Raw genomic sequence first — 23,193 nt, 5'->3', positions numbered from 1 at the left:
TGTAGTGGTTCGTCACGGACGTTCATTGGTCCAATGTACTTGCTATGAAGTTGCCTTGATTTCTGCGCTGACATTGAGGTGTAAGTTGAGACGGCAGAGTCATTGAACCCCGCAAAAGTTAGAGAATACTCAGCGCCACGATGTATGGAAGCGCTTGTCAGCACACTAGCGTTGATCACGAGCGCAGCTGTAATGATATTCTAGAGCGAAAATGTAAAGGGTTCAGGCTTACTGTGGCTTGCATCTTGACAAGCCGTCCTGAAGAGACAGCAGCGAGCTCGGATGTGGAGGTGAAGCAAGGTACGTTCTTGTGTGGAGGCAATTCACAGAATACAGAACGCAGAGGCAGAGCACGCACAAAGGTAACGCCTTAGTAACTCTTGCTCAATGCGGAGATCTCCTGCGAAGACTACCTCTTCATGACTTGACGAATCTAGGAGCAGCAGAGTCAGAGTCGAAGTCAAAACAAGGTAATCAAGCACTATTAAAACAGTTCACCAAGCATCATGAATGAGCTTATCGCAATCGTCAGCCTTGATTTCGAGTCTCAAGATGTCAGCTTTGGTCCTTGGCGACATACACTGTTCTTGATTTCCACATGATCAGTTCTACCATGACTCTTGTGGCTCAGGTGGTGTACGATATATCCCATTTGAGACCACTGTCAGTGTCAGCTGCGCATGAACGTTCTCATGCATTGCACCACCTTATAAGGTCCAATCACAACTAGGTCCTGAAGACCTCACTCCACGTTTCTCAGCCGTACCAGGATTCCTTGTGAGCAGCAGGTAAACAACGCCTCAGGCTGGTACCTGCCAGGAGTCGTGATGGTCGTCTTGGTTTGATCTTGATCAAGGCCGTGAGTGCATGCAAAATTCTCGACATTACGGCACGGCTCATATTGCGAATCCGATGGGAGGGTACGCTTGCTGGCGTGGTATGTTTAGGAGGCACACTGTCGGCAAAGGAATAATGAACGATAATTTGTCGGGCGCTGATCGAGTTGAGTCGATCGCCCGAAAGAAATTATTCTACTATACAAAAAGTCCATGAATGAGTGAAACAATGCTGTACAAGACTCGACGAAAGTTTCTGTGTGAGATGGAGGGACAAAGTCAAGGGAGAGAGGACAAGAGAGGTGCCGAAGCTTGCGACTCTGTGCCAAGACTCATGTCGATCACTGCAAGCTTGTTGCTGCTTCCTGCCACTCATCACTTTCTTTTCCTAGCCACTCCGTTCTTCCCTCAACCTCGAAAAATATCGTTGTTGCGTGCTTTATGTTCAATCAATCATCCGTCCCGCGATCAACTCCCTCTCGATGATGTCCCGTGTTAGTTCTCAATGAACCTATCAACATCGACCTCGCGTGATTAAGCTGTCCTGCATGTCCGCTTGCGCTGTAGGAATATACAAGGTCACCTTATATGGAAATTGGAAAGGTGGGACTTTGCTGTCTATCTCACGCATGAATTTCGTGTCGACTTGCTGTGTAAACTCGATGTAACTGCCGACGGCTACTACAGAGAGTCTCGACCTCGCTTGGTTATCGGATCTACTGCCCATTGACACACGGCGCATGGAGGCAGTTCAGGGCAAGAGTAGGGGGCATGGGTTTTCACGCTCGGCTTCAGTAGTACGCTGGGTTTTACTTGACGATGCGTTAAAGGCGGCTCTTGTCGCTCAACCTCCTCTTCCAAATATTTGACATACTACACCGCAGAGCTACTATGGACGACACGAAGCAGAGCGCCGGCATCGCTCATTCAGACTTGTCAGCAAAATTACCGTCTGCTGTGACCAGAGATGCTGCCCTCTTGTATCTACAGGAGCACAAGACGGAGGACAACCAGTTTTTACATCGCGATGAAGCCTTCATGAGGACGCTGAAGAGGAAGATTGACTTGCGAGTCATCCTGTTCTTGATGTTCTGCTATGTCATGAACTTTTTGGACAAGATTCTGCTCAACGTGAGCCTGACTCGTTGACTCTGTGGGTTAGCAACTGACCTCCTCAATAGTATGGCAATGTCATGGGTCTTGCCAAGTCTTTGCATCTCAAAGGCAACAACTTTGCAGACGCTGGATCTACTTTCTTCTTCGCCGTTCTTTGTTTCTCCATACCCAATGGTTGGTTGCTTTCCAGTAGAAGGACTGAAAGCAAATACTGACAAAATTCAGTCTTCCTGCTGCAGCGAATCCCGGCTGCAAAATTCCTCAGCTTCACCCTGTTTGCTTGGGGTATCGCAACAGCATGTGTCGCTGCTGCCAAAGGATACAATTCATTAATTGCAGCACGAGTCTTTTGTGGTACATTCGAGTCCGGTATTCCGCCTTCACTCATGCTCATGAGCAGTCAATGGTACACTCGCCGGGAGCAGTCATCGCGTTTCGCACTCTGGTACCTCGGCATTGGTCTTGGTCAAGTGCTCGGTGGTCTGATCTCCTGGGCCTTCCAACACGTTTCACCGAACGCCTCTATCGAAAGCTGGAGACTTATGTTCATAGTCATCGGATTGATCACCTTGGTAGTTGCAATCACTATCTTTTCGATGGTCCCGGACACCCCAATGGCTGCACGTTTCCTCACTCCCAATGAGAAAGTTGCTCTACTAGAGCATGTCAAGGAGAACCAGACCGGTATTGAGAACACTCACTTTTCATGGGCACAGATTCTTGAGGCTCTTCTCGACCCTCAGGTCCTTGGACTTTTTGCCATCATCTTCCTGCAAGGTACTGGTGGAGGTGTCATCACTACGTTCAGCGCAACAATTATCAAGTCCTACGGATACACCAGTCGCAGAACTGCGCTCCTAAACATGGGATCTGGAGCAGTCACCATGACTTCTACCTTGATCTGTGGCTATGGAGTTCGTGTCCTTGGCCATCGCTGGTTCTTTATCATCCTGATGACCATTCCGTCTCTTATAGGCGCAGCACTGATGGCATGGCTACCGCACTCTCAACAATCAGGCGCATTGGCAGGTGTCTATCTTGTCAACACTTTCGTCGGCAGCACGCCCATCATCTATCAATGGCTCACAGCCAATGTTGCGGGTCATACAAAACGCACCTTTGCTTCTGTGTTGATCAATATGGGCTTTGCGGCCGGCAACATTATTGGGCCGAAAACCTTCAGAGCTAAGGATGCTCCTGAATATCACACTGCTAAAGTATCCATGGTTGCTACTCAATCAGCCGTGGTCGTCGTCTGTTTGCTTTTGATGGTGTTCTACTCTCTCAAAAACATTCGCAGAGCGAAGGCTCAGTATGCTGTTGGTGAGACCAGCGACAGTGTGGAGATTGCGGACGAGAAAGCCTACGCCGGTCAGACTGATGGTGTCAATAAAGCATTTGTATATGTGCTCTAGACAGACCGCAAGACTATACATCTCGATGGTGCGGCTTTTGTCCAATTTGAAATACGTTGCACATGGCTCCCAGATCATGGTCCTGTGACCCCCGAGATTCAAGTTTCTCCGTGACCGCTGTCTTCCTAACTTCCGACTCGATTAGTCGGTCCATGCTTGATTGCCTATACACGTGCCGTTATAATCCTTGTGTTTTGTATATGTGGCTCGAACGTGCGTGAGAGCTAGAGGATCTAATCATCTAAATAGCATTTACCGAAGCAATATGCATATAGATGAATGATCTACAACACGCAAGCCGGCTTCTCCACCATCAATCTTTACCTGACTCAATGATCATCCGCGCATGTTCGGGCAACTCTCGTGATTTCTGTTCTCTCTTACATCGTCTTCCATCCCTCTAAGCATCATCTCACATCTTCTTCCACCTCTCCCACCTCGCAATTATTGTACACAGCAACATCCAATCATGACGGACCCATCCCCCAATATCCCCTGGTATAAAGCCTACACGGGCAGTACACCCCAAGGCCGCGTACTACATCTCCCTCACTCCATTACTCCTTCCACTAACACGCACCAGCTCGGCGACGGCCGCGAACAATCCCTCCTAACCCACGTCCGCAACCTCTCCCCCACCACCCCCTCCTCCGTAGCCACTGCAATCGACTCCTTCGCCTTCTCCAACCAATACCTCATGACCATCGGCCCTCGAAAAGCCACCCTCCTCATCTCCCTAATAACTTCCCGAAAACCGAAAATCATGCTCGAGTTGGGTGGATATATCGGTTATTCCGCAGTCGTTCTTGGTGCAGCCGTCAAAGCTGCCGGCGGCGAAAAATACATTTCCATCGAGAGCAATGAGGTATTCGCTTCCATTGCGAGGGAAATGGTGAGCATGGCTGGATTGGATGGGTTTGTGGAGGTGCAGGTGGGGAGGAGTGATTTTCTTCTTCGTGAATTGGCTGCGTCTGCCTCTTTTGCTTCTGGCGGGGGTTTGGATTTTTTGTTTGTTGATCATTATAAACCTGCTTATTTGCATGACTTGATGTTGGCGGAGGAAATAGGGTTGGTGAGGGAGGGGACTTGGGTCGTGGCGGATAATGTGGGACATCCTGGGGCGCCGGAGTATAAGGCATATGTTCTGTGCTCTGTGGAAGAAAAGAGAAGGAAAGTTCAGTGGGGGCAGAGGGAAGCAAATCCGAATGCTAGAAATTGGTATTTGAGGGAAGGAGAGAGGGGTGTGGAAGCTGAGGAGGAGAGTGTGGTTGGGAGACCGGAGTTAGAGTATGATACGGAATGTTTGGAGGCGTTTGAACCTGATGGTACCCCGGTGAGTCCTGTTAATGAGATGACAATGAATGCAGAGCTAACACGATGGCAGGATATCATCACATTGACGAAGTGTCTTGGTTGAGGTTCCAGAAGATGCGACAATGTCTCGATATTTTGTACCAGGAGCTCATTGGTATATGCGTCGGTGATGAATGATGACCCTCATCGGATACTGACCGTTTGTTCCCGCTCTCCAAACTGACTGATCCGAGGTAATTTGATCACTCTCTCCCAATTCGCCATCCACGCCCCTGCATGGCCTTGGTCAGGCGTATACAGAGCACTTTCGATATCTCCACACCATCCGACCATCTCATCTCGACCTTGTGCTTCGTAATGTAAAGTTATCATCCGCAAAAACAAGTTGACACTCAAGCGACCCGAGAATCCAGATTGCGCACTTAGCGCTTGGGGCACTGTCTTGGTGAGGTTATCGACGGTGGACTCCACTGAAGCGACCAAGGACGCCGCATCGACGTCGAAGTGAAGTGGTAGTCCAGAGTGCATGATAGATAAACATGTAGTTTGAAGTAGGTAGAGGTATGTCCATGCTGTCGAAAGATACCATGCGTCGTTGAAGTCCCGGAATGAAGATGCGGTGCTCAGCACATTACGCTTCACCAAGCGGAAATAGGTAGGGAAATTGGTTTCGTCACAAGCATGCAAAAGAACATCCCTTTGCCGATGGAAACCCGCGAGCCATTTCTGTATGTCATAAGAAGTCGCCAAGAGGTCCTGGAAGTATGTCTGATATCCTGACATATCAGTAGGGCTAGAAAGATAGCTTGAAGGAGACAATAACCCTGGTATCCGGATACCGATGTCGATAAGTCGTGTCTCGTGGTTGATAAAAGGAGCCGACTCAGATATTCGTAACCAGTCTTTACCACTGAAGGGTATTGGTTCTTGATGGAAGATTCCCCAGAGAACTGAAGCCTGTTTTGCGTGATGAAATAGCACAGTCTGGTATCGAGTCTTGAGAAGTCGCGGTCCACGATCCTCAAGATACTTGATTGCACCACGAACGTGAGATGCCCAACCACCGAATTGAGAGATCGGACGGATTGACTTTGGCACTGAGTGTTAGCGGGGCATTGATGAAGCTGATAGGATTACCACTCACCTCGAGGATAGAGAGCACTAGCATACACAGCAATATATCGTCGTGACTGTAGAGATTTGACTCAGCTAATGCTGCATTGAACTTGGACAAGCAAGCGCTGTAACGGCGGATGGCGGCGAACCCGAGTCGAACGTCGCCCAAAGCGAGAGATGCTTGAACCAAGGTAAAAGAATCTATAGCGGCTGCGAGAAAAGGCGCACGAGGGCGGAATATAGCACCATTGAATAGGTTGAGAAATGTTAGTCTAGGATGTTCATGTTCTCCTCGGTGCTCCTTGGGTTCGTTGGTAGGGAGGTAGTGGTAAAGAGCGACGATTAACATCTGAGAGCGAGTCGTGGGACCAGCATCCACAGAAGGAGGTATTCGAGTTTTTTGTGATGAGTTGACTCCATAGTGCCGCGGCTTAGTTGATGTCAAATCTTGCGGACTCGAGTTAGAGCCGGATGAGCTTGTACTAGCATGTTTAGAGCGTCGTCGTTTTGCTGCGTCGCTCAGATGCATACCTTGAACTTGGTGTTTCCAGACCTTCTGTCTCCTGGGGGCGTTCTCGGGTGCGGTGCTGCCTTTTGGGAACATATTCAATGGGATTCAATTCGATTGGGTTTCTCTGTTGCTGCGATTGATGCTCCGACGGACCGGACAGTACATCGTATTCCTCGCTGACTTTGTCGCTGACGTCCACAAATTTCCAAGGTCGCTGGAACCAGGAGCATGACAACTTTCGCCTCTCACAATAACTGCAAGTCGGTTTCTGTTCATCGCATTTGACTTTTCTTTTGCGACATTGCAAACAGCCATTGGCTGATCGTTGTCCGGATCGACGTGGTGGACGTTCAACTTTCCAGTCTGAAGAAACACTAGGCATTCGGAATATGCGCGTGTTGTTGAATACGAGAAAAGAAACAAGTCAGATGAGTAGGAAGGGCAGCGCACTTTAGTTGCAGCGCACGAATGTCGCGGTCAGAACGTACTGAAACCTACAAAAGACCGGGTTGTTATCTTCCGAGGATACCTGGGTAGACGTCCCACAAGAGTCTAGCTAGAACGTTGAGATGCCGCGATTGAGCTAAGCTTAGCTCTGAGTACGAACTCTTTCGTTTTGTAACCGGGAGCTGAAAGCATCGTGCAGTGCGATACGATGATTCAGAGGTGTCGCTATCGGTATGGTAATATCACTAGATCAAAGCAGACCATGAATGATACTTGGATTTGATTGAGCAACAGAATATTCTAATGCTTCTGATGACGGTAGCACCGGTAGATGAACCGGTGGTGTCAAATCGAGAGTTGACGTTGAAGTGTGAGCGCAGATCTGTCTCACCCCGCCCGCAGCTGCTTCCGCCCTTTTTCAAGCACGACTTGTTGTTTGGCGACGACACTAAGCATCAACAGGTCATGTCCAACAGTGATTGTACATCATTTTATGGCTCGAATGCAACCCCATTTGACTTCGGAGTCAACAACTCCCGCGGATGCTCGACCGCTCGTCATGTTATCTCGTCCAAGCACGACCGCGACCGCGACCGCAACCAGATTCTGCAACAATGTATGGTACGAACAGGTAGCTCCAGGCTACCCTTGAAGCATAAGCGACAACACGATGGGACCAGAAAGAGCTTGGGACATGAGATACTGGATGATGCAATACACCTATCGGATTGATACAGGGGCTGGTGCGACGAACGCTCGATTCCTCAACCCACATGCACCGGATCAGCCTGCACCTCTGGCACAACTCCATCCTCGACCCTGTCCCGATTCTCGGCTTCCTGCGTATAGCTCGGTCGGTTCTCCTTCTTCGCATCCCGCTTTTCCAGCACGCGCATCAGGATCGCTGTCAATATGAGCGCGATACTGAACGACGCCGCCGCAATGAATCCTGGTTTGAATTGCGGCGCCTCCTCCGTCCTCCAAACCGCATCTTGGAACCAGATCTGGTTGATGTACGAGAACATGTTTGAGAAGGCCGTCAAGAAGCCGCGCATCTCATGGTCGTGCGGCATGAGATCCGGAAACCAGGAATAAAACAGTCCCGGCACTCCTGCCGAGCAGAAAGAAATGTACATCGCGAAAAACTTGAGTCCGATGGGCACATTCCAGATGGCCAGAATCAAGGTACCGAAAAAAGATGCTCCTTGCAATACTGCTATTGTCTGCCATCGCTTGCCTCCAAGCAGAGGCGAGTCCGACAGCATACCAGCCACGATTTGTGTCACAGCTCCAACAGCAGATTGACCTGTCGGCCATACGTTGATCTGATACACGCTGTGCCCTTCAGCCTTGAGCCACAGCGAGTAAAACGGCTGTTGAGATGGGTGACTGGATTGTACGAAGAAGTAGCCGAACGACAACACCCAAAACTGCCAAGTCGTGACGATGCGGAAGAGTTTTTTCTTGTCCCACTTGGATGATGAAGATCCCAGCGGCGTATAGCCGTCCAGTATCAGCCGCTCTCTAGCATACGCGGCCTCCTCTTTACTCAGATAAAACGCTTTGGTGTTTTCTGGGAAGTCAGGGTTGAAGAAGTAACCGATGACTCCGACGGGCAGACTGATGATGCCGCAGATGATGAAGAGCCATTGCCAACCGGCGTGTCCGAGCTTGCCATCCAGGTTGTCGTATGCCGCTGCTTGAAGGTACCCTGAAAACATATGTGCCAGGGAAGCAGTGCAGTAGAAGAGCGTTGTTCGCTTAGCTCTTTCATGCTTTGTGTACCAAGAGCCAATGAGGTAGATGATACAAGGGAAGAATGCACCCTCGCAGAATCCGATCAGAAATCTCAAGCCATACAGTTGAGGCACAGAGGTGACAGCAGCAGAGCAGAAGGTAAAGATTGCCCAGAGGCATTCAAGTGTCGGAATGACGTGCGAAGGCCTCAACTTCGTGACCAGAATGACAGCCGGAAGTTGGCTAATGACATACCCAGCAGTGAAAACATTGCTCATGTATGTGAGCTCATTGCCGTTCATGTTCAGTGCCTCTTTCATGCCTGAAACGTAGGCATTAATGATGTTTTGCTGGTCCAGGTTCTTGCAGAAGTATCCAAGACATGCATAGGTAAGAAGGAAGAAGTCCAGCTTCAGCAGAAACTTCTTCTCATGTTTGGGCTTGTCTGGGTCGTCCCAAACGTATCTCTGTACAGAGCGGAAGAATTTTTGTGTCGATTTGTATTGGTTTTCCGGGTCGTTGGTGCTCGTCTGATGGCTTCTGTCGCTGGCAACATCGATTGATGAGACATTCTTCTTTTGTGACTCGTCTGCGCGAGTGTTGTGCCGCGATCCGGCAGTGTGTAGGTCTGCCATTGCAATGTGCCGGATTGTCCAGTCAGAACAGAGCGGACTACATCAATGATATATGTTTGCTGGATTCGAGGGCTGACATTGTTGAGATTCTCAGGCTTGTGTCGGCAAAGCACTCACCGGACCCGCTTCACGGCACACCATACCCTGCAAGAATTGCGATCTCAAGATACATATATCGTGGCTGAACAATCATGATATCTTGCGCTATCGGAGTGCTTGGTAATGCTTCAAATCTCCCAAACACATGCGTGCTTCAATCCTTCGACAGATCAAGCAGGAAGAACGGCACAGTGGATCTTCTTGGTTATCACGAATACACTAAGGAACGCAGACGATCGATTCACATAGCAGGGAAAGCTAGAGCTATCAAAGCATGTGCTCTCTGGCAAGAATTTCAAGCCACACTTCCGCACGGAAGTAAGTTATGATAACCAATTGAAACTTCCCGCAAGTTTTCTTGTCATTGGAAAGCATCGAAAGGCTTGCAGTGTAGCTCCTGAGTATTGTCTGGTAATTTCATGGTTGGTCTGTTTTTGGATCTGATATGCAAGCTGGAGTCGCGCAACTTGATCCCCGCTTTGCGTGCTAGACCCCTACTCCTTCCACGACTAACCACTTCATTTCATTGGTCAACATCCACTGCCCCTCTACTCAACCTCCAACTACCATCTAAATAGTCTGATGATACAACGACATGTGCGGGGCTTGCTACTCAGCAATACATGACTCGATGTGTATTCGTCGAGATAAGGGATTGTCCGAAGTCGCTCAAGTCTGACCATAAAAGTTGTTTGCTGCCAGCTCATGACGGCAAGATGGATCATCATCTCTCTAATTTGTTGAGCAACATTGATATTCACTATGCCTGGAAAGACTCTTACACCATATGAACAGGTCCCTGTGACTAAGGAGGATTGTGCGTAGCTACACTCCATAAATTCTTTCGCCCAGACTAACTTCACGACAGTGGACTGGGCCGAACTCGTCACTCTCGACTTGAGCCAATTCGAGAAGCCAGGCGGCAAGGAAGCTCTTGTCCAGCAACTCGAGCACGCAGTCCGCCATGTCGGTAAGTCATCTTGTCTCCCGCCCAACCATAGATACCTATTAAAACCAGTCAGGCTTCTTCTACGTCAAGAACTTCAACATCAGCCAAGAGGAAGTAGACCGCCAATTTGCTCTCGGCCGCGAATTCTACGACCTCCCTCTCGAAGAGAAACTCAAACACCACAATCTCAAAGACCTCGAAGCCGGCGAATACAACGGCTACCGCCCCGCCGGCCTTCGCTCCCTGGCTCCCGGCATCGTCGACAACATCCAAGTCTACAACATTCCCAAATTCGACGGTCACCACCACCGTCAACACCCCGCCGTCCTTCAAGACCACATTGACGAAATCGAAACCTTCAGTCGCAAATGCCACTCTGAAGTCGTGGTAAAGCTTCTCCGCCTTTTCGCCCTCCTCCTCGAAGTCCCCGAGGATTTCTTCGTCAAGGATCACGCTTATGACGATTTTGGCGAGGATCATTTGCGCTATATGCATTATGCCGCTCGCTCTGCATCCGAGAACGCTAAAGTGGGTGAATTGTATACACCAGGCCACACTGATTTAGGCTCTGTGACTTTGCTTTTCAGACAACCTGTTGCGGCATTGCAGATTTTGAACAATGAGGGACAGTGGAAGTGGGTTAAGCCTCAGGATGCGACCATCACGATTAATACCTGTGATGCATTGACCGCATTGACGGCGGGGTATGTGAAGAGTAGTGTGCATCGTGTCCGCGCACCCCCAAAGGACCAAGCACATGTGGATAGATTGGGAGTGTTGTATTTCGCCAGGTATGTCCTCCCCCATGCCCCCCGTTATCTCCCACACTAACCCCCCTCCCAAACAGACCCAACAACCACGTCTCCCTAACCCCAGTCAAAAGTCCTGTCCTCTCCAAACTAGGACTCACGGAAAACGCTTTTACCAAGATCGGTCAAAATCTTACCATGCAAGAGTGGGTCAAGGTTCGTCAGACGCAGCAGCAGAGAAAGACGGAGACGCCGGAGATCAAAGAGGGCAAGTATTTTTACAAGGAGAAGGATTTGGAGATTTTGCCGGGGTTGAAGGCGGTGGTGCATAATTAGGTGGGAATATGATCGGAGGGGGAGGATAGGAGAGGGTGTGAGAGGAAGGTTATTTTGTATTGAAAGGAATGGTTAATTGCTTTTACTACGTTGGTGGCACAGTAACGCGAACAGGACAGTTGATGTGAAGAATATGGTGCGTAGATGATTCAGCAGAGGTGGTAATGGAGGATTAGGTCATCTGGGGCGGAAGGTAGAGTGCTTGTCCGATGAGAGACACCGAATAACATTGTCTTGGTCAGCATCAAATCAAGACAAACAATTCAAGCCACCATGCGAGTGGGAAGTAAAGAAAGAAGTCCGAAGGATAAAAAGCATCAACCAAAAGTGAAAGGCTTCAGCGAATTCAATTATCATCCAAACATCGTCATCGTCATATATACATCGCTTCCTCCTGCCCCTCCTCTAATCCAAAGCAAAGCATCTCTCACTACTCTGCTCATTATTCCCCCACCAATACGGCATACTGATAATCTTGCCACTTCCAAAGAACAGGAAAACCAACAGCAAGTTAAGGTTATACCCAGCATCAAACGCCGCACCCATGAGATAATTATACCTCGCCCACAAATCATTCCTATACCTGAAAGCCCAAAACATTACCACAAAGCCACCGATAAACGCACTGGTATATCCAGTACTGACGTTTCCGTAAAAGTTGGCCACACACGAGAAGAAGATGGTCGTGTTCCACAATCTAAACTTCAATGGCGATTTGGGGAAGAATTTGTGGAGTGCGAACATGAGGATTGGGGCGAAGGCGCCGACGATGAAGCCATAGGGTAGGGGTTTGAAACTGCTTTGTTGGAACATTTTGGTTGGGCCGATGAGGACGTATTCGACGGAGGTGGAGAGGGAGGAGGAAAGGTGTTGGGCCGTCCATTGGTGTGTGGGATCTTTCTCTAGGCCGAGCAGAATGTCGCGTTTTGATGAGAGTACCCATTTGACGACACCGTAGTTGATTGGTACACCGATAGTACAGCCGAATATCTGGCTAAAGAACGTAGCCTTAGGCGGAATCTTCATGTATTGGCCGATTTTTTGATCCTGAAGCATATATTGCGCTCTATACCACTAAAAACGTTCGTTAGTATACTGTTATAGAACGGTAGATGTGATTTTTGTTCACTTACAGCATCTCCAGCGATAGAAGAGTAAATTGTGGCACCCGTGGGGTTCTTGTGGCCGCTAATAGAGTTGACCATGACGCCATACATTAATTCATTAAATGTGCCCACGGGAAGTTGGTAGTTGGAGACGGCATAGAGCCAGCCAAGTGGTGTGACTATCACGGCGCCTGTGATCAAAGCGACGAAGTAGGTCCAAACAGGAATGTAAATCTTGCCAGCTGCGGCCATAGAGACGATGGCGACAAACGAGCAGAGAAACAGAGCTCCGTACCACCAGAGTGGGACTTCTTTGTAAGAACGCATGAGGATGTTGATCTGATCGTTGTATTGGTGGTTGATGCCTTTGTCACTCTCGCTGTTTCTCTTCTTGAATTTGGAGAATGCTTGTTTGAACGAAGACCAACCAAACAGAGCAGCCCATACCCAGGCAGACAAGAAAGCCGCATAGGAGAAGAAGATACCCCACAGCATCTGAGAGCCAAGGTAGAGAGGCCCATGCTCGTCATAAGCGGTTTGGTTGAAAGTACCTTGAGCAGTGACAAGACTCGTCAGGGGATACTTAGTGCCATTACCCTGAAGAACGCTGGTCGACATGAGACCATGCTTGTATTCAGAGAGATTTCCCCACTTCGCAGCAGGAAGCAGGACCCAACAGTTGAATGCGAATGCCAGGAACATGATGACCTGAGTCCACCAAGGCAACAAGAAGAGGTTACCGTTTGTACTGAGGTTGGACCAGTCAAGACTGAGGTTGAGGAAACCCATGCCTCCGAAACCAGAACCGATGAAGTTGGCTGTAGCATTCCTGGGAGCAACCCAGCAGAGGAAAGCGAGACTGCCGGCCATGGGGAAAACAAATTCGGGAAGGAATTGCCATGCCGCGACGGCGAAGAAGACAGCAAAGAATATTCTCATCTGTCTCTTCGATGTCGGCGTTGGGTGGCTTCTTTCCTTCTTCTGGGACTCGAAGAGAGCTGTTTGACAGAGGGCCTGGAACCAGGGGTATTGAGGATCGTACAGCAGGAATTGACGCGAGATGGCAGCGAACGAATATCCAGTCACGACAACAGCCCACATGAAGAAGATTGCAACGGCCGGGTTCATTGGCTCATTGAAGTACAGCTCTGCGATAGATACTGGTGCGTACGCAAGATTGTAGGTCGCTCCAGATGCTGCCGACAGAGTTACCAGCACATGCTCTTTGGTACTCCAAGGACCGGGGTTGAGGTTGATGCCGAGGATCTTCTTGTTTGGTAGGACCTTGGCCATCCACATACCAACGTAGTTTGATGCAATCTGGACAAAGAAAACCGAATAGGCTGCCGACGTGGTTCTGAAGTATGACATCTGGGAGAGGAAAGCGCCAGGAACAATGAAAAGGATAGCCAGAACAAAGTAACGGAAGGTCAGAGTGAGCTCCTCCGGGTTATCCGTCATAGAAACAATGCGTCGTACAGCAAGAGGAATGTCGCGAATAGCTTCATCATCATCGGCGAAATCATCGCTGTCTGTTTCGCTCGACCTGCCAGCCTTGACCTCCTCATCTCCGACTTCAAGTCCGAAGGTCTTGGATGTTGGTTCGATCTTTCCAGTACCAGTGAGTCCAGCTGCGGTCTTTTCGTCCAATGTTGTCGACTCCGCAAAGCCATCCGGGGTTATAGTAGCACTTCCGTTCTCACCTTTCACACGCGACACAACGCGCTTGAAAAGAGAGCCTGCCATGATAGAGAATTGCAAGGATGAATGCTTGGAAACAAAGCTCACCTACCTTGGCTACACGTTATATATGAACATCATCTTGTTCACTGCTTCCACGCAAGCAAACCGTTCAACTTTGCCCTCCAACAGCACGTCTGATAGGGCAGATATGGCGTGCGAGGGCTAGTCGATCAAAGTATGCATCTTCTTACTTGATCGCAGCCTGTGCGGCGAGATTGACATATAGGCAAGTTTTGCTCGTGTTCGCGTTGAGATGTGTTGGCGAAAAGCTTGAACAAGCATAAAGATTGGCTGAGATTACCCGGAAGAGCTTAGCCGGCCAAGGAAAGCTTGTAATTTTCACGTCGGATGCTACCGTGGTATGCCGATCTTACACCAACGCGTCTGAACACAGTGGGTCTCGTCTGTTTTCTCCTCCTTCGAGAATTGTTCCACCATAGGTGAATCGATTTGACCGCAGATAGGCCAGTGGGTTGATTCATACACAGCTTTCTCTTATCAGGAGAGATTACGGAGATGCCGAACGGCATACAAAGGGATGTCTTCTCGCGAATGCCATGGCAGGATCGGTTTTGTTGCAGCACATCCAAAGGAAAAACTGATGAGAGCACGTCTTCGAAGGATTTCTCAATACGAATGACGCGATCGTGTAGTTCATTCATCCATCTGGAGAGGATCCACAGCAAATGCCGAACCTGGCCGACCTCTTGTTCTTGCTTAGAAATGTTGCTTGACAGGCTTGAGAGTTCTTGACGGAGCTTGCTCCTCTTGGACTTCGGGACTTCTCTCTTGTCGAGAACCTCTACCCCTACGATATTGAGGTCGCGCGATTCTCTCGCAGCAGGCAAAGGGTCAACTGTCCTGCCCTTTCGTTACTTCGTATATGAGACGCCTGTGAGCGGACGTTCGTAGCTCAGTTGTTACAGAGCATGGTACCCGAGTATAACAAAGCTATTGAGTGAGGTGTCAGACCTAGAAACGTGAAGGCATGCTTTACAAGACTACAGCTCTCACACAATAAGCTTTGGTTTGGACTCAGGAAAGGTTCAAACTGATGAATGGTATGGCGTGTTTTGCTTCAGTGCAAATTCGAAGTGCAGCTCTTCTTGCAGGCCGGTGGGTTGCCATGTGGACTAGTTTCCTGGTTTTGCACCACGCCTATCATTCCAGTCTTATCACGATCTTTGACATGTGTGCTACTGCCACAAACATCGGATGATGTGTATTCGCCATGTTTACACCTACAATGCTCAAGCGAACAAGCGAATGCAAATAAGCTGGGGTGAAGAAGAAGTTTGCATTCAGGTGCGCTTGGAAGTGTGCGGCGAAGATTGAGATTCAGCTTGATAAAATCCGGTGGTCCATCTCTAATGGTTCCGTCGTCTGGCAGCAACTTGATAGCCGATGCTGGGAGCGTAGAAGCCTCTATTGTCCTATAAGGCCGCAGACTTCTACTAAACCATCATTGAAGTCTCAGATTGGCCGTGGAAAAGAGTATGATATTCATGAGCAGGGTCATGCCACTCGCGAGATGACTGGACCGTGCACCCGGGTAGTGCTGCTGCCGATACGACCGTGAGGGGCTCTGTTAAAGCCGAAAGTTGTCAAGCTACTCGACAACAGGGCTGCGAGAAGTTTCCTGAGATGATCTGTAGAAGGACTGTCCAAGGGTACAACAGTCGATGGTAGGTCTTTACCTTCCGTCCAATATTGAACAGCAGGGTATCTCTTTGCAGAACAACTGCCGACGGCTCTCTCTCAATGCCCCTCATGGAACTTCGAGAACATTGTGACGTAACGGGGTCTTGTGGATTTGTAAGTCAGAGGTGGAGCTTTCATTTCACCTTCGCCGCCTTAAAGCATTCTGTATGTTCTCCTCAATCTTCCGAGCTCAGTATAGGTCACTTGCAAGAATCAAGTACACTCCTTTTCAACTTAGACCGTTTACATCTACAACCCGAACCAATATGAAGGAAGCAATCATTCGCGCCGGCCCCAAGGTCGAGATTGTCGACTCGCCCGTTCCCAAGGCCGAGAAGGGTCAAGTTGTCATCAAGGTTGTCTACTCTGGTAGCAACCCCAAGGACTGGTACGATTGAGATTGAGAAGGCTTCGAGAGGCATTCCTGACATCTGTACAGGAAGTATCCCGACATGACCAAGAAGGGCGAGTTGAACCAGGGCGACGACATCTCCGGAACCATCCACGAGGTTGGTGAGGGTGTCTCTGAGTTCAAGAAGGGAGACCGCGTCTTTGCTTTCCACCAAATGCTTGCCCCTGGTGGCTCATATGCCGAATACGCTGTTGCTTGGGCCCATACCACCGCTTTCCTCCCCGAGAATGCCTCTTTCCAGGAGGGTGCTGCTCTGCCTCTTGCATCTCTTACATCGGCCCTTGGCCTATACTCTCGCCTGAGACTACCTCAGCCCTGGTTGCCCCGTAAGGATGACGAGAAGCCCATTCCCCTTGTTATCTACGGAGCTTCCTCGTCCATTGGCTACTACGCCACTCAGTTCGCAGTTCGCTCGAACATTCACCCTATTATTGGTGTCGCTGGTCGCGCCAGATCACACGTTGAGAAGCTTCTTGACCCCAGCAAGGGTGATACCATTGTCGACTACCGCGATGGTAACGAGGCTGTCCAAAAGGGCATCAAGGACGCACTCAAGGGTGCTGAGCTCTACCACTGCTTCGACGGTGTCTCAGAGAAGGGATCATACCAGAACGTTGCTGCTGTTATGCCCGATAACGGCCACATTACTCTTGTCCTTCCCGGCAAGGACTTTTCTGACTGCCCTAAGCACGTCAAGCAGTCCATCACTATGGTCGGAGATGTCCACAACGACCACAAGGACTTTGGCTCTGTCTTCTTCCGCTACATCGCTAAGGGTGTCGAGGAGGGATGGTTCAAGGCTCAGCCTCAGGAGGAGATTGCTGGCGGTCTCAATGGTGTTGAGGAGGGTCTCGCTAACTTGAAGTCTGGCAAGGCCAGTGCTGTCAAGTACGTCTTCAAGGTTGCCGACACCCCTGGAGCTGGCAAGGATTAAGCTTAAGTAGTAATAATGATGGCGGATCCAGCGATCTGCTAGTATGAGTTAATGCATTCGTCCTCTTGACCAATTCCTCCTTCACGTTTCCTTCTTCTCCCTAAATACATTGTCTTACGAGACTCGCCAAGCAAGATCTCAAGAAGATCTCGCGAAGGATTTTGGAAGCATCAAAATCTGGGGCAGTGATTGTTTCCTCGGCAGATCGACAGGGCAACGAGTAATTTTTCTTTTTTTGTGCGCTTTCTTTCGTCATCATCAAAGGGTCTAGATTTTAGCCTCAACTGTCTTTGTAGAAAAACTGCCTTGCCGAACAAAGACCATCTCACGCCCTCGAAAGTCATGTCAGCACCAGCATCACTACACGCTTCTTCAATATTCGCCGTCCGCGAAACAGCGGAATCTGGACGAGGTGTTTACGCCACACAATTCATTCCGAAGGGCACGCTTTTATTCGAGACTGCGGAGATCGCGGCGAGTGTGGTGTATCGCGAATACTGGAAGGAAGTCTGCGCACAATGCTTCAAGTATGATAGGGGCCGAAATTGGAAGATTCGCGACCAAACAGCTGGACATGCCTTCTGCAGTGAGGAATGCCAGACGATATGGAAGAATGATACTGTGAACGATGAAGCAGCATCGATTGCAATTGAAGGACTAGGGAAGACAGCGAAACAAGGCTCTTCGGACACAGATGAAGACCCAGCACACAGTCTACCTCGACCGACAACACAAGAGATTGACGCAGCATGGGCAGAAGCAGAAGAGACGGCGACAAAGATCCGCAATGCACGATCGTCCGCCAAACCATCCAAGCCAGAGCGCCGTCTATTGTCACAAATCCTCGCCACACCGCCCATACGCGACGTGATAACCTACCAACTACCCGCCCTTCTGACCATTGCAAACTCGCCATCATTGTGGTCTGACGTACTTATCCTCGAATCCGAAGCCATACCGTACATTTCGCCAGCCGACCTCAAGTTCCAAATCACCAGTTATCACCATCTCTTAGCGTGCGCGCCGCTTCCTCTCCTCGACCACATCACCGCAGACAACATCCGCACGCTGGCAGCGAAGTCTTCGCATAATGTGTTCAACATCTGGTCGCAAGATCTGGACGATGGAGGAAGTGGTGGTAGCGAGTGTCTAGGATATGGCTTGTGGACGGCAGCGAGCTATTGGAACCACAGCTGTGGGCCGAATATACGAAAGAGGAGGAACGGTCGGACATGGATGTTCTGGGCAGAGAGGGACGTCCAGGAGGGAGAGGCACTGTGCATCAGTTATCTAGGTGGTGATGAGAGGGATATGACGAGGCAGGAAAGGAGAACGAAGCTCAAGGAGCACTGGAAGTTCGACTGTGCTTGCAAGAGGTGTGATGAAGAGGCCAAGTAGGGGCGATGCCACCTATCGATAACAATCGCTGGCTTGACAAGGCTACTTTCAGACCCATAGCAGAAGATATCTCCGCCATGATGCATACCCGATTGTTCTCAAGGCTGCCTTGTCGCAAGACAAGCTCGAAGCAGCTGCCGGCACGCGGGAATCTCACCGGCGAAAACGCTTGGGCCACGTCCGGTCTTGACGAGCTCCTTGACGAACTTCGGGCCCGTCAATTCACCATCTCCTGATCTTCACCCCTTCTCTCCTCTGACTTGGTCCATATCGCCATGTGGCATAGAAATAACGAGCCTGAACGTGGAAACATCACGTATGATTCTGTCGAGATGCCTTGTGTGTGATCCATATCAAGATCTCACTATGATGTCCAATACTCGTCAAGAACGCCTTTTGCGCCTCTACCCAACCGTATACCGTGAACAGGACGATAGGGAAAGACAATCCATCGCCTTTATCACAAGGCTTGAAGTGTATATACGCCTTTGCAATGCTAACATGGAATAAAGATGTATGCATGCGGACGACGGGTTGTCATCTTCACGGAATAACGGTCAAGTATCCAACGGCTGACAGCCCTTTCCACCGGCACTTCTGTCATTCCCCCAGTGGCTCTCTCCTCTTGTTCACCCGCTAAGCATAAACGATCTATCGATAAACGAGACATTTGTCAGGTCGAGGCCCTTTTCTATACTGTTCAGTCTGGACAACCGCTCTACCCCAATATTGGGAATGGCCTTGTCAGCCTTGTTCTCCAACGATGGTATCGTTTTCGTACGGCATCTGGAGAAGCAGGGCTTTTCTGCAAGGACTATATAGAAGAGCCTTCGCATACCTGGTGGAGTTTCTTTTCTTCCTATCTGCGTCTTTCTTTTACAACATCTACATTCTTTAATCTTATTCCATAATCATGAAGCAAGCAGCCACCAATCTTTTGGCTCTTGCCTCTACAGCTTACGCTGCTGCCAGCTCCCCCGCTGGTACCAAGAGTGGTTGCTACTGGAACACTGATGCTGGACAATTCAACACTCGTTTTGGCCACGACTTCAGTATTGATCTGTATGGTACTGTGGAGAACTTGATTCCCAGCACCTACACTGTCAACCAGGGTGTCAATCCTCTTGCCCGTCGTTTCGACATTGCCAACATTGGTTTTGACGGTGTTGAGAAAGCCCTGACACTCACTGTTCCTGGTGGCCAGTCGAATGGTATGTCAACATCACCTGATTCTCAGAGACTTTCTAACAACCAATAAAAGGCCCCATCTCTGTCGCTCAACTCGCAACTAGCTACAGCGACATCCTCTACGGCTCTGTCCGCACCGTAGCCAAGATCTCCAACGTTCCCGGCACCACCCACGGCTTCATCTTCTACGCCAATGACACCCAAGAAGTCGATTTTGCGTTCTTGACTTCCGATACTTCCAAGGCTTGGCTCACCAATGAGCAAGTTACTTATACCTCTCCTTACTCTACTTACAGCGTTGCTGCTCCTGGAGATGCTAGCTCTGCTTACCATGAGTACAGACTTGATTGGCTCTCTGGAGTCAGCAAGTTCTATATTGATGGTGTTTTGGTGCAGACAATTACCGATAACGCACCGAGTACTCCTGGAAGCTGGGTAAGTGACTCCTGTTCTCATTGCACAGAATTTGTTCGCTGACCAGGAAAAGATTTGGAACAACTGGTCGAACGGAAATGCTTGGGCTCAAGGACCGCCTCTTTCCGACAGTGTGCTGAAGATCCGCAGTATCGACGGCTACTTCAACCGCACTACTGTTGCAGACAACATCAACCTCAACCCCAGTAGTTGCCCTGCTGTCAGCTCATCATCTTCGAGCGTCGCTCCCTCTTCCACCGTCGTCTCGTCGAGCTCCTCCAGCGTAGTTTCGTCATCTTCCTCGAGCGTCAAAGCCTCGTCATCCAGCGTGGTTTCTTCATCCTCGAGCGTTGCTCCCTCTTCGTCCAGCATTGTCTCTTCGTCGAGCACTGTCTCCTCGTCCAGTGTTGCCACCACTTCCTCGGCTACCTTGAGCTCATCGTCCTCATCATCATCTTCTGTTGCTCCTGCCACCTCCTCTTCGGCCGCTGCTGTCACCAACTTCTACATCAAGGACGCCAACAACAAACTTGTCAACGTTCCTTCTGGACAAGACGGTGTAGCCAACTACGTTACCAGCCAGAACTCTGCTACCTCCTTCTACATCGATAGCAAGACTGGCTACCTCTACGAGACCGGTGCTCCCTACGCCGCCAACCGCGGTACCAGCGCTAAGCCTGAGATCACCTACTTCAGCACCATTGGCTTGGGCTACAGCTACATCACATGCTCTCAGAACACTGCTCAGACCTGGTTGGAGTGCAAGGCCAACGGAGTGGCTCAGCAAGCCATGACATGCGGCAACGATGGCCTGCTGTACTTCGCTCCTACCATTCCCTCCACCTGCGCATGGGTACCTCTCTACTACGTCTCGTCCACCTCGGCTTCAGTCTCGGCATCTTCGGTTGCATCGACCACATCCTCGTCATCTTCCTCATCCTCTTCTTCGGTAGCACCCACCACTTCCTCGACATCATCTTCTGTCGCACCTACTACTTCATCGGTCGCTGCTCAAGCCACCGTTTCGTTCACTACCGTCACTACCGCTTGGACCGGTACATTTACAACAACTACTACTGCAGTTTCTGGCCTGGCTGCCACCGTCTACGTGCAAACTCCTGCTAAGAAGGGTGATGTCATTAGCACTTCTTCCACTGCAAAGGCTTCATACACTACAGTAACCACTCACTCTGGTACCGCTGGATCCGTCGGCTACATCACCGCAACACCTAAGGTCGCTGGTGCAACAACTACTGTCACGGTCGTGTATCCCACCCCTGTTACTACTTGCGGCAACCAAGGTATCAACTTTGCTGCTTACACAAACAAGTACTCTGGCGGTCAAGCAACCTATGGGTACCCCTCATTCAGCCCCGAGGCTTACAAGAAGGTTTCCCCTTGGTTCTCCGACGACACCACCTACATTGCCGAGTCCAACGACGGTTCTGGCACCAAGATCAACGTTTATGGTTACGGCCCTCTTGACGCTAGCACTCTTGTCCTTGATCACACTTTCTACCTTTTCGCCTCCCAAACCGGTTACTACAGTCTCAACGTCCCTTACACGGATGACATCCAATTCGTCTGGGTCGGCAGCAAGGCAGTCACTGGCTGGACCCGTGCCAATGCCGATATCACTCAATTCTGGAGCTCTCAGATCGCCACCCAGACTCCTCAGACATTGGCCTACTACCTGACTGTCGGCACATATCTTCCCAGTAAGTTACCCCTGAATCAATGACCTCTGTATCACAGCTAACAAGCGCAAAGTCAGAACCCTCTTCGCAAACGGTGGTGGCCAAGGTGATCTTAGATTCAATATCTATGCTCCTGATGGTACATCGGTGCTCTCGAGTAATGCCGGACAGAACTCGGGAGTTTCTAGCGTGGATATCGTTGAGTTCCCCTGCAACTCTGCTCTTGGAGCTCAGTTCCCTGCTTGGGGTAAGGAGACTTAGGTCCTTTGAATATATCAAGCATGAAAGGCAAGGTGTTGGTTGGTAGCATAATATGTAATTTTTTATTTGTTCTTCTTTTTTCTGCATTTTTTTCACCCTCTGTCTCTTCCACTTTCCACGTGAGAACTCAACAGACGAGCGGCTTGCTGAATCATCACTTCACTTGGCCTTGAGGCGTCTTCACAGTGAAGTGCAAAGTTCCCGGCGGACAATTAAGGGAGGAGCGACCACCTGCATGTTCCTTCCTCTCGTGAGGCGGTCAGTTGAGCGCTCCTTTCCAAACCACCACTGCGCGCCGACCGTTATATCGCTGTCAGCTACAACAAAGCCTACAATAGCAACGAACCCCCGACTGGCACAGAACCCAAAACATCATCGTCCTTTCGGATTGAGGCATCAGTCAAATCACCTCCCAAAAGGAGGAAGAACAAGAACGGCAAGAGAAAGAGAAAATCAATCACCTCGGAGTCCGAAGATCTCGGCACGTTCGTCGATGCGTAAGTCTATGGTACCTTATGCTGTGTGCTTGACTGATTAGCATTGCGCAGAAACTTGAGCAATGCTATAAGCGACGAGTTGACCCAGAGGTGGAAGTCCACATTGGAACGACTACACTCATGCTGGATGAGCACGAAGTTTGCCCCGGTGACCGGGTCAGTGATGCAGATGTGACTACAACTGCTCCTGTATTCATCTTCTTGGAGACTTAGGGAGGTCCTTCGGAATCACGGACCTGGTGCTCCGTGCGTGTTGTTCTTCTTCGCTCTAGCGAATCCTCTCAAGCAAAGCAAATGTTCTCTCCGAGGAGCAATCTCGTCCGAAGCACAATTTAGGTCGTCCTCTCCCTAACCCATCAAGCTAGCTTGTTCTTGCTGACCTTTGGCTTACGTGTGGAGCCAACACAGTACTCGTCCTCGCCGGTGCACATTGCCTTGTGCTTGTACGTGCCGCGCCACTGCATGCCACAGAAGCTACAAGAGCCGAGACCCTTTGAATGCTGGCTGCTTACGTGGGCATCACGTCTAACCTTACCCTTCTCGGTGTTCTCTCACTCCTGGCCACAACGCGCCTCAGGACTT

The 23,193-nt window shown here is 49.9% G+C and overlaps 10 protein-coding genes across 10 annotated transcripts; 7 read left to right on the top strand and 3 right to left on the bottom strand.

Annotated features, from left to right (window-relative positions):
- Positions 1 to 1,727: 1,727 nt before the first annotated feature.
- Positions 1,728 to 3,367, top strand: M438DRAFT_393929 (putative MFS transporter; the record flags this gene model as incomplete). The annotated part of the gene is made up of 3 exons (XM_029909142.1): positions 1,728 to 1,967; positions 2,018 to 2,126; positions 2,178 to 3,367. 3 exons carry the CDS (start codon positions 1,728 to 1,730, stop codon positions 3,365 to 3,367), a joined length of 1,539 nt encoding a protein of 512 aa, XP_029764367.1.
- Positions 3,368 to 3,715: 348 nt separating this feature from the next.
- M438DRAFT_393928 (S-adenosyl-L-methionine-dependent methyltransferase) lies at positions 3,716 to 4,784 on the top strand (the record flags this gene model as incomplete). The annotated part of the gene is made up of 3 exons (XM_029909141.1): positions 3,716 to 3,902; positions 3,951 to 4,700; positions 4,752 to 4,784. Exons 1-3 carry the CDS (start codon positions 3,837 to 3,839, stop codon positions 4,782 to 4,784), a joined length of 849 nt encoding a protein of 282 aa, XP_029764366.1. The 5' UTR covers positions 3,716 to 3,836.
- Positions 4,785 to 4,824: 40 nt separating this feature from the next.
- M438DRAFT_79155 (uncharacterized protein) lies at positions 4,825 to 7,016 on the bottom strand. The gene is made up of 3 exons (XM_029910325.1): positions 6,329 to 7,016; positions 5,826 to 6,279; positions 4,825 to 5,770 (listed from the first exon to the last, which is right to left on the bottom strand). Exons 1-3 carry the CDS (start codon positions 6,688 to 6,690, stop codon positions 4,865 to 4,867), a joined length of 1,722 nt encoding a protein of 573 aa, XP_029764365.1. The 5' UTR covers positions 6,691 to 7,016; the 3' UTR covers positions 4,825 to 4,864.
- A 223-nt stretch (positions 7,017 to 7,239) lies between these two features.
- On the bottom strand, positions 7,240 to 8,499 carry M438DRAFT_341830 (MFS general substrate transporter). Its single transcript, XM_029904600.1, has one exon. The coding sequence runs from the start codon at positions 8,474 to 8,476 to the stop codon at positions 7,520 to 7,522; it is 957 nt and encodes a 318-aa protein (XP_029764364.1). The 5' UTR covers positions 8,477 to 8,499; the 3' UTR covers positions 7,240 to 7,519.
- A 1,489-nt stretch (positions 8,500 to 9,988) lies between these two features.
- On the top strand, positions 9,989 to 11,437 carry M438DRAFT_393926 (Clavaminate synthase-like protein; the record flags this gene model as incomplete). The annotated part of the gene is made up of 4 exons (XM_029909140.1): positions 9,989 to 10,043; positions 10,095 to 10,196; positions 10,249 to 10,966; positions 11,023 to 11,437. 4 exons carry the CDS (start codon positions 9,989 to 9,991, stop codon positions 11,258 to 11,260), a joined length of 1,113 nt encoding a protein of 370 aa, XP_029764363.1. The 3' UTR covers positions 11,261 to 11,437.
- A 161-nt stretch (positions 11,438 to 11,598) lies between these two features.
- On the bottom strand, positions 11,599 to 14,225 carry M438DRAFT_393925 (OPT superfamily oligopeptide transporter). Its single transcript, XM_029909139.1, has 2 exons — positions 12,394 to 14,225; positions 11,599 to 12,334 (listed from the first exon to the last, which is right to left on the bottom strand). Exons 1-2 carry the CDS (start codon positions 14,110 to 14,112, stop codon positions 11,666 to 11,668), a joined length of 2,388 nt encoding a protein of 795 aa, XP_029764362.1. The 5' UTR covers positions 14,113 to 14,225; the 3' UTR covers positions 11,599 to 11,665.
- A 1,851-nt stretch (positions 14,226 to 16,076) lies between these two features.
- Positions 16,077 to 17,156, top strand: M438DRAFT_265171 (GroES-like protein; the record flags this gene model as incomplete). Its single annotated transcript, XM_029900000.1, has 2 exons — positions 16,077 to 16,198; positions 16,250 to 17,156. 2 exons carry the CDS (start codon positions 16,077 to 16,079, stop codon positions 17,154 to 17,156), a joined length of 1,029 nt encoding a protein of 342 aa, XP_029764361.1.
- Positions 17,157 to 17,338: 182 nt separating this feature from the next.
- On the top strand, positions 17,339 to 18,788 carry M438DRAFT_341827 (SET domain-containing protein). The gene has a single exon (XM_029904599.1). It carries the CDS (start codon positions 17,499 to 17,501, stop codon positions 18,552 to 18,554), a length of 1,056 nt encoding a protein of 351 aa, XP_029764360.1. The 5' UTR covers positions 17,339 to 17,498; the 3' UTR covers positions 18,555 to 18,788.
- Positions 18,789 to 19,467: 679 nt separating this feature from the next.
- Positions 19,468 to 20,340, top strand: M438DRAFT_265318 (concanavalin A-like lectin/glucanase; the record flags this gene model as incomplete). Its single annotated transcript, XM_029900012.1, has 3 exons — positions 19,468 to 19,765; positions 19,816 to 20,177; positions 20,230 to 20,340. Coding segments are annotated over 3 exons (771 nt in total), but the record flags the coding sequence as incomplete, so codon positions are not given.
- Positions 20,341 to 20,946: 606 nt separating this feature from the next.
- On the top strand, positions 20,947 to 22,114 carry M438DRAFT_265048 (uncharacterized protein; the record flags this gene model as incomplete). The annotated part of the gene is made up of 3 exons (XM_029899989.1): positions 20,947 to 21,258; positions 21,391 to 21,874; positions 21,927 to 22,114. 3 exons carry the CDS (start codon positions 20,947 to 20,949, stop codon positions 22,112 to 22,114), a joined length of 984 nt encoding a protein of 327 aa, XP_029764358.1.
- Positions 22,115 to 23,193: the final 1,079 nt, after the last annotated feature.

This window comes from Aureobasidium pullulans (assembly GCF_000721785.1).
Source record: "Aureobasidium pullulans EXF-150 unplaced genomic scaffold scaffold_2, whole genome shotgun sequence".
NCBI lineage: Eukaryota > Fungi > Ascomycota > Dothideomycetes > Dothideales > Saccotheciaceae > Aureobasidium > Aureobasidium pullulans.
This window is presented reverse-complemented; position numbering and strand designations above follow the sequence as displayed.

What these genes read in the sequence shown, in the direction of transcription:
- M438DRAFT_79155 (XM_029910325.1), bottom strand. Translation starts at nt 6,690, where the DNA reads ATGCCTAGTGTTTCTTCAGACTGGAAAGTTGAACGTCCACCACGTCGA. An exon ending in CTGGAAACACCAAGTTCAAG is followed by an intron (nt 6,280 to 6,328) that starts GTATGCATCTGA and finishes TAAACATGCTAG; the next exon opens with TACAAGCTCATCCGGCTCTA. An exon ending in TAGTGCTCTCTATCCTCGAG is followed by an intron (nt 5,771 to 5,825) that starts GTGAGTGGTAAT and finishes TCAGTGCCAAAG; the next exon opens with TCAATCCGTCCGATCTCTCA.
- M438DRAFT_341830 (XM_029904600.1), bottom strand. Translation starts at nt 8,476, where the DNA reads ATGTTTTCAGGGTACCTTCAAGCAGCGGCATACGACAACCTGGATGGC.
- M438DRAFT_393925 (XM_029909139.1), bottom strand. Translation starts at nt 14,112, where the DNA reads ATGGCAGGCTCTCTTTTCAAGCGCGTTGTGTCGCGTGTGAAAGGTGAG. An exon ending in CTTCTATCGCTGGAGATGCT is followed by an intron (nt 12,335 to 12,393) that starts GTAAGTGAACAA and finishes GAACGTTTTTAG; the next exon opens with TGGTATAGAGCGCAATATAT.
- M438DRAFT_341827 (XM_029904599.1), top strand. Translation starts at nt 17,499, where the DNA reads ATGTCAGCACCAGCATCACTACACGCTTCTTCAATATTCGCCGTCCGC.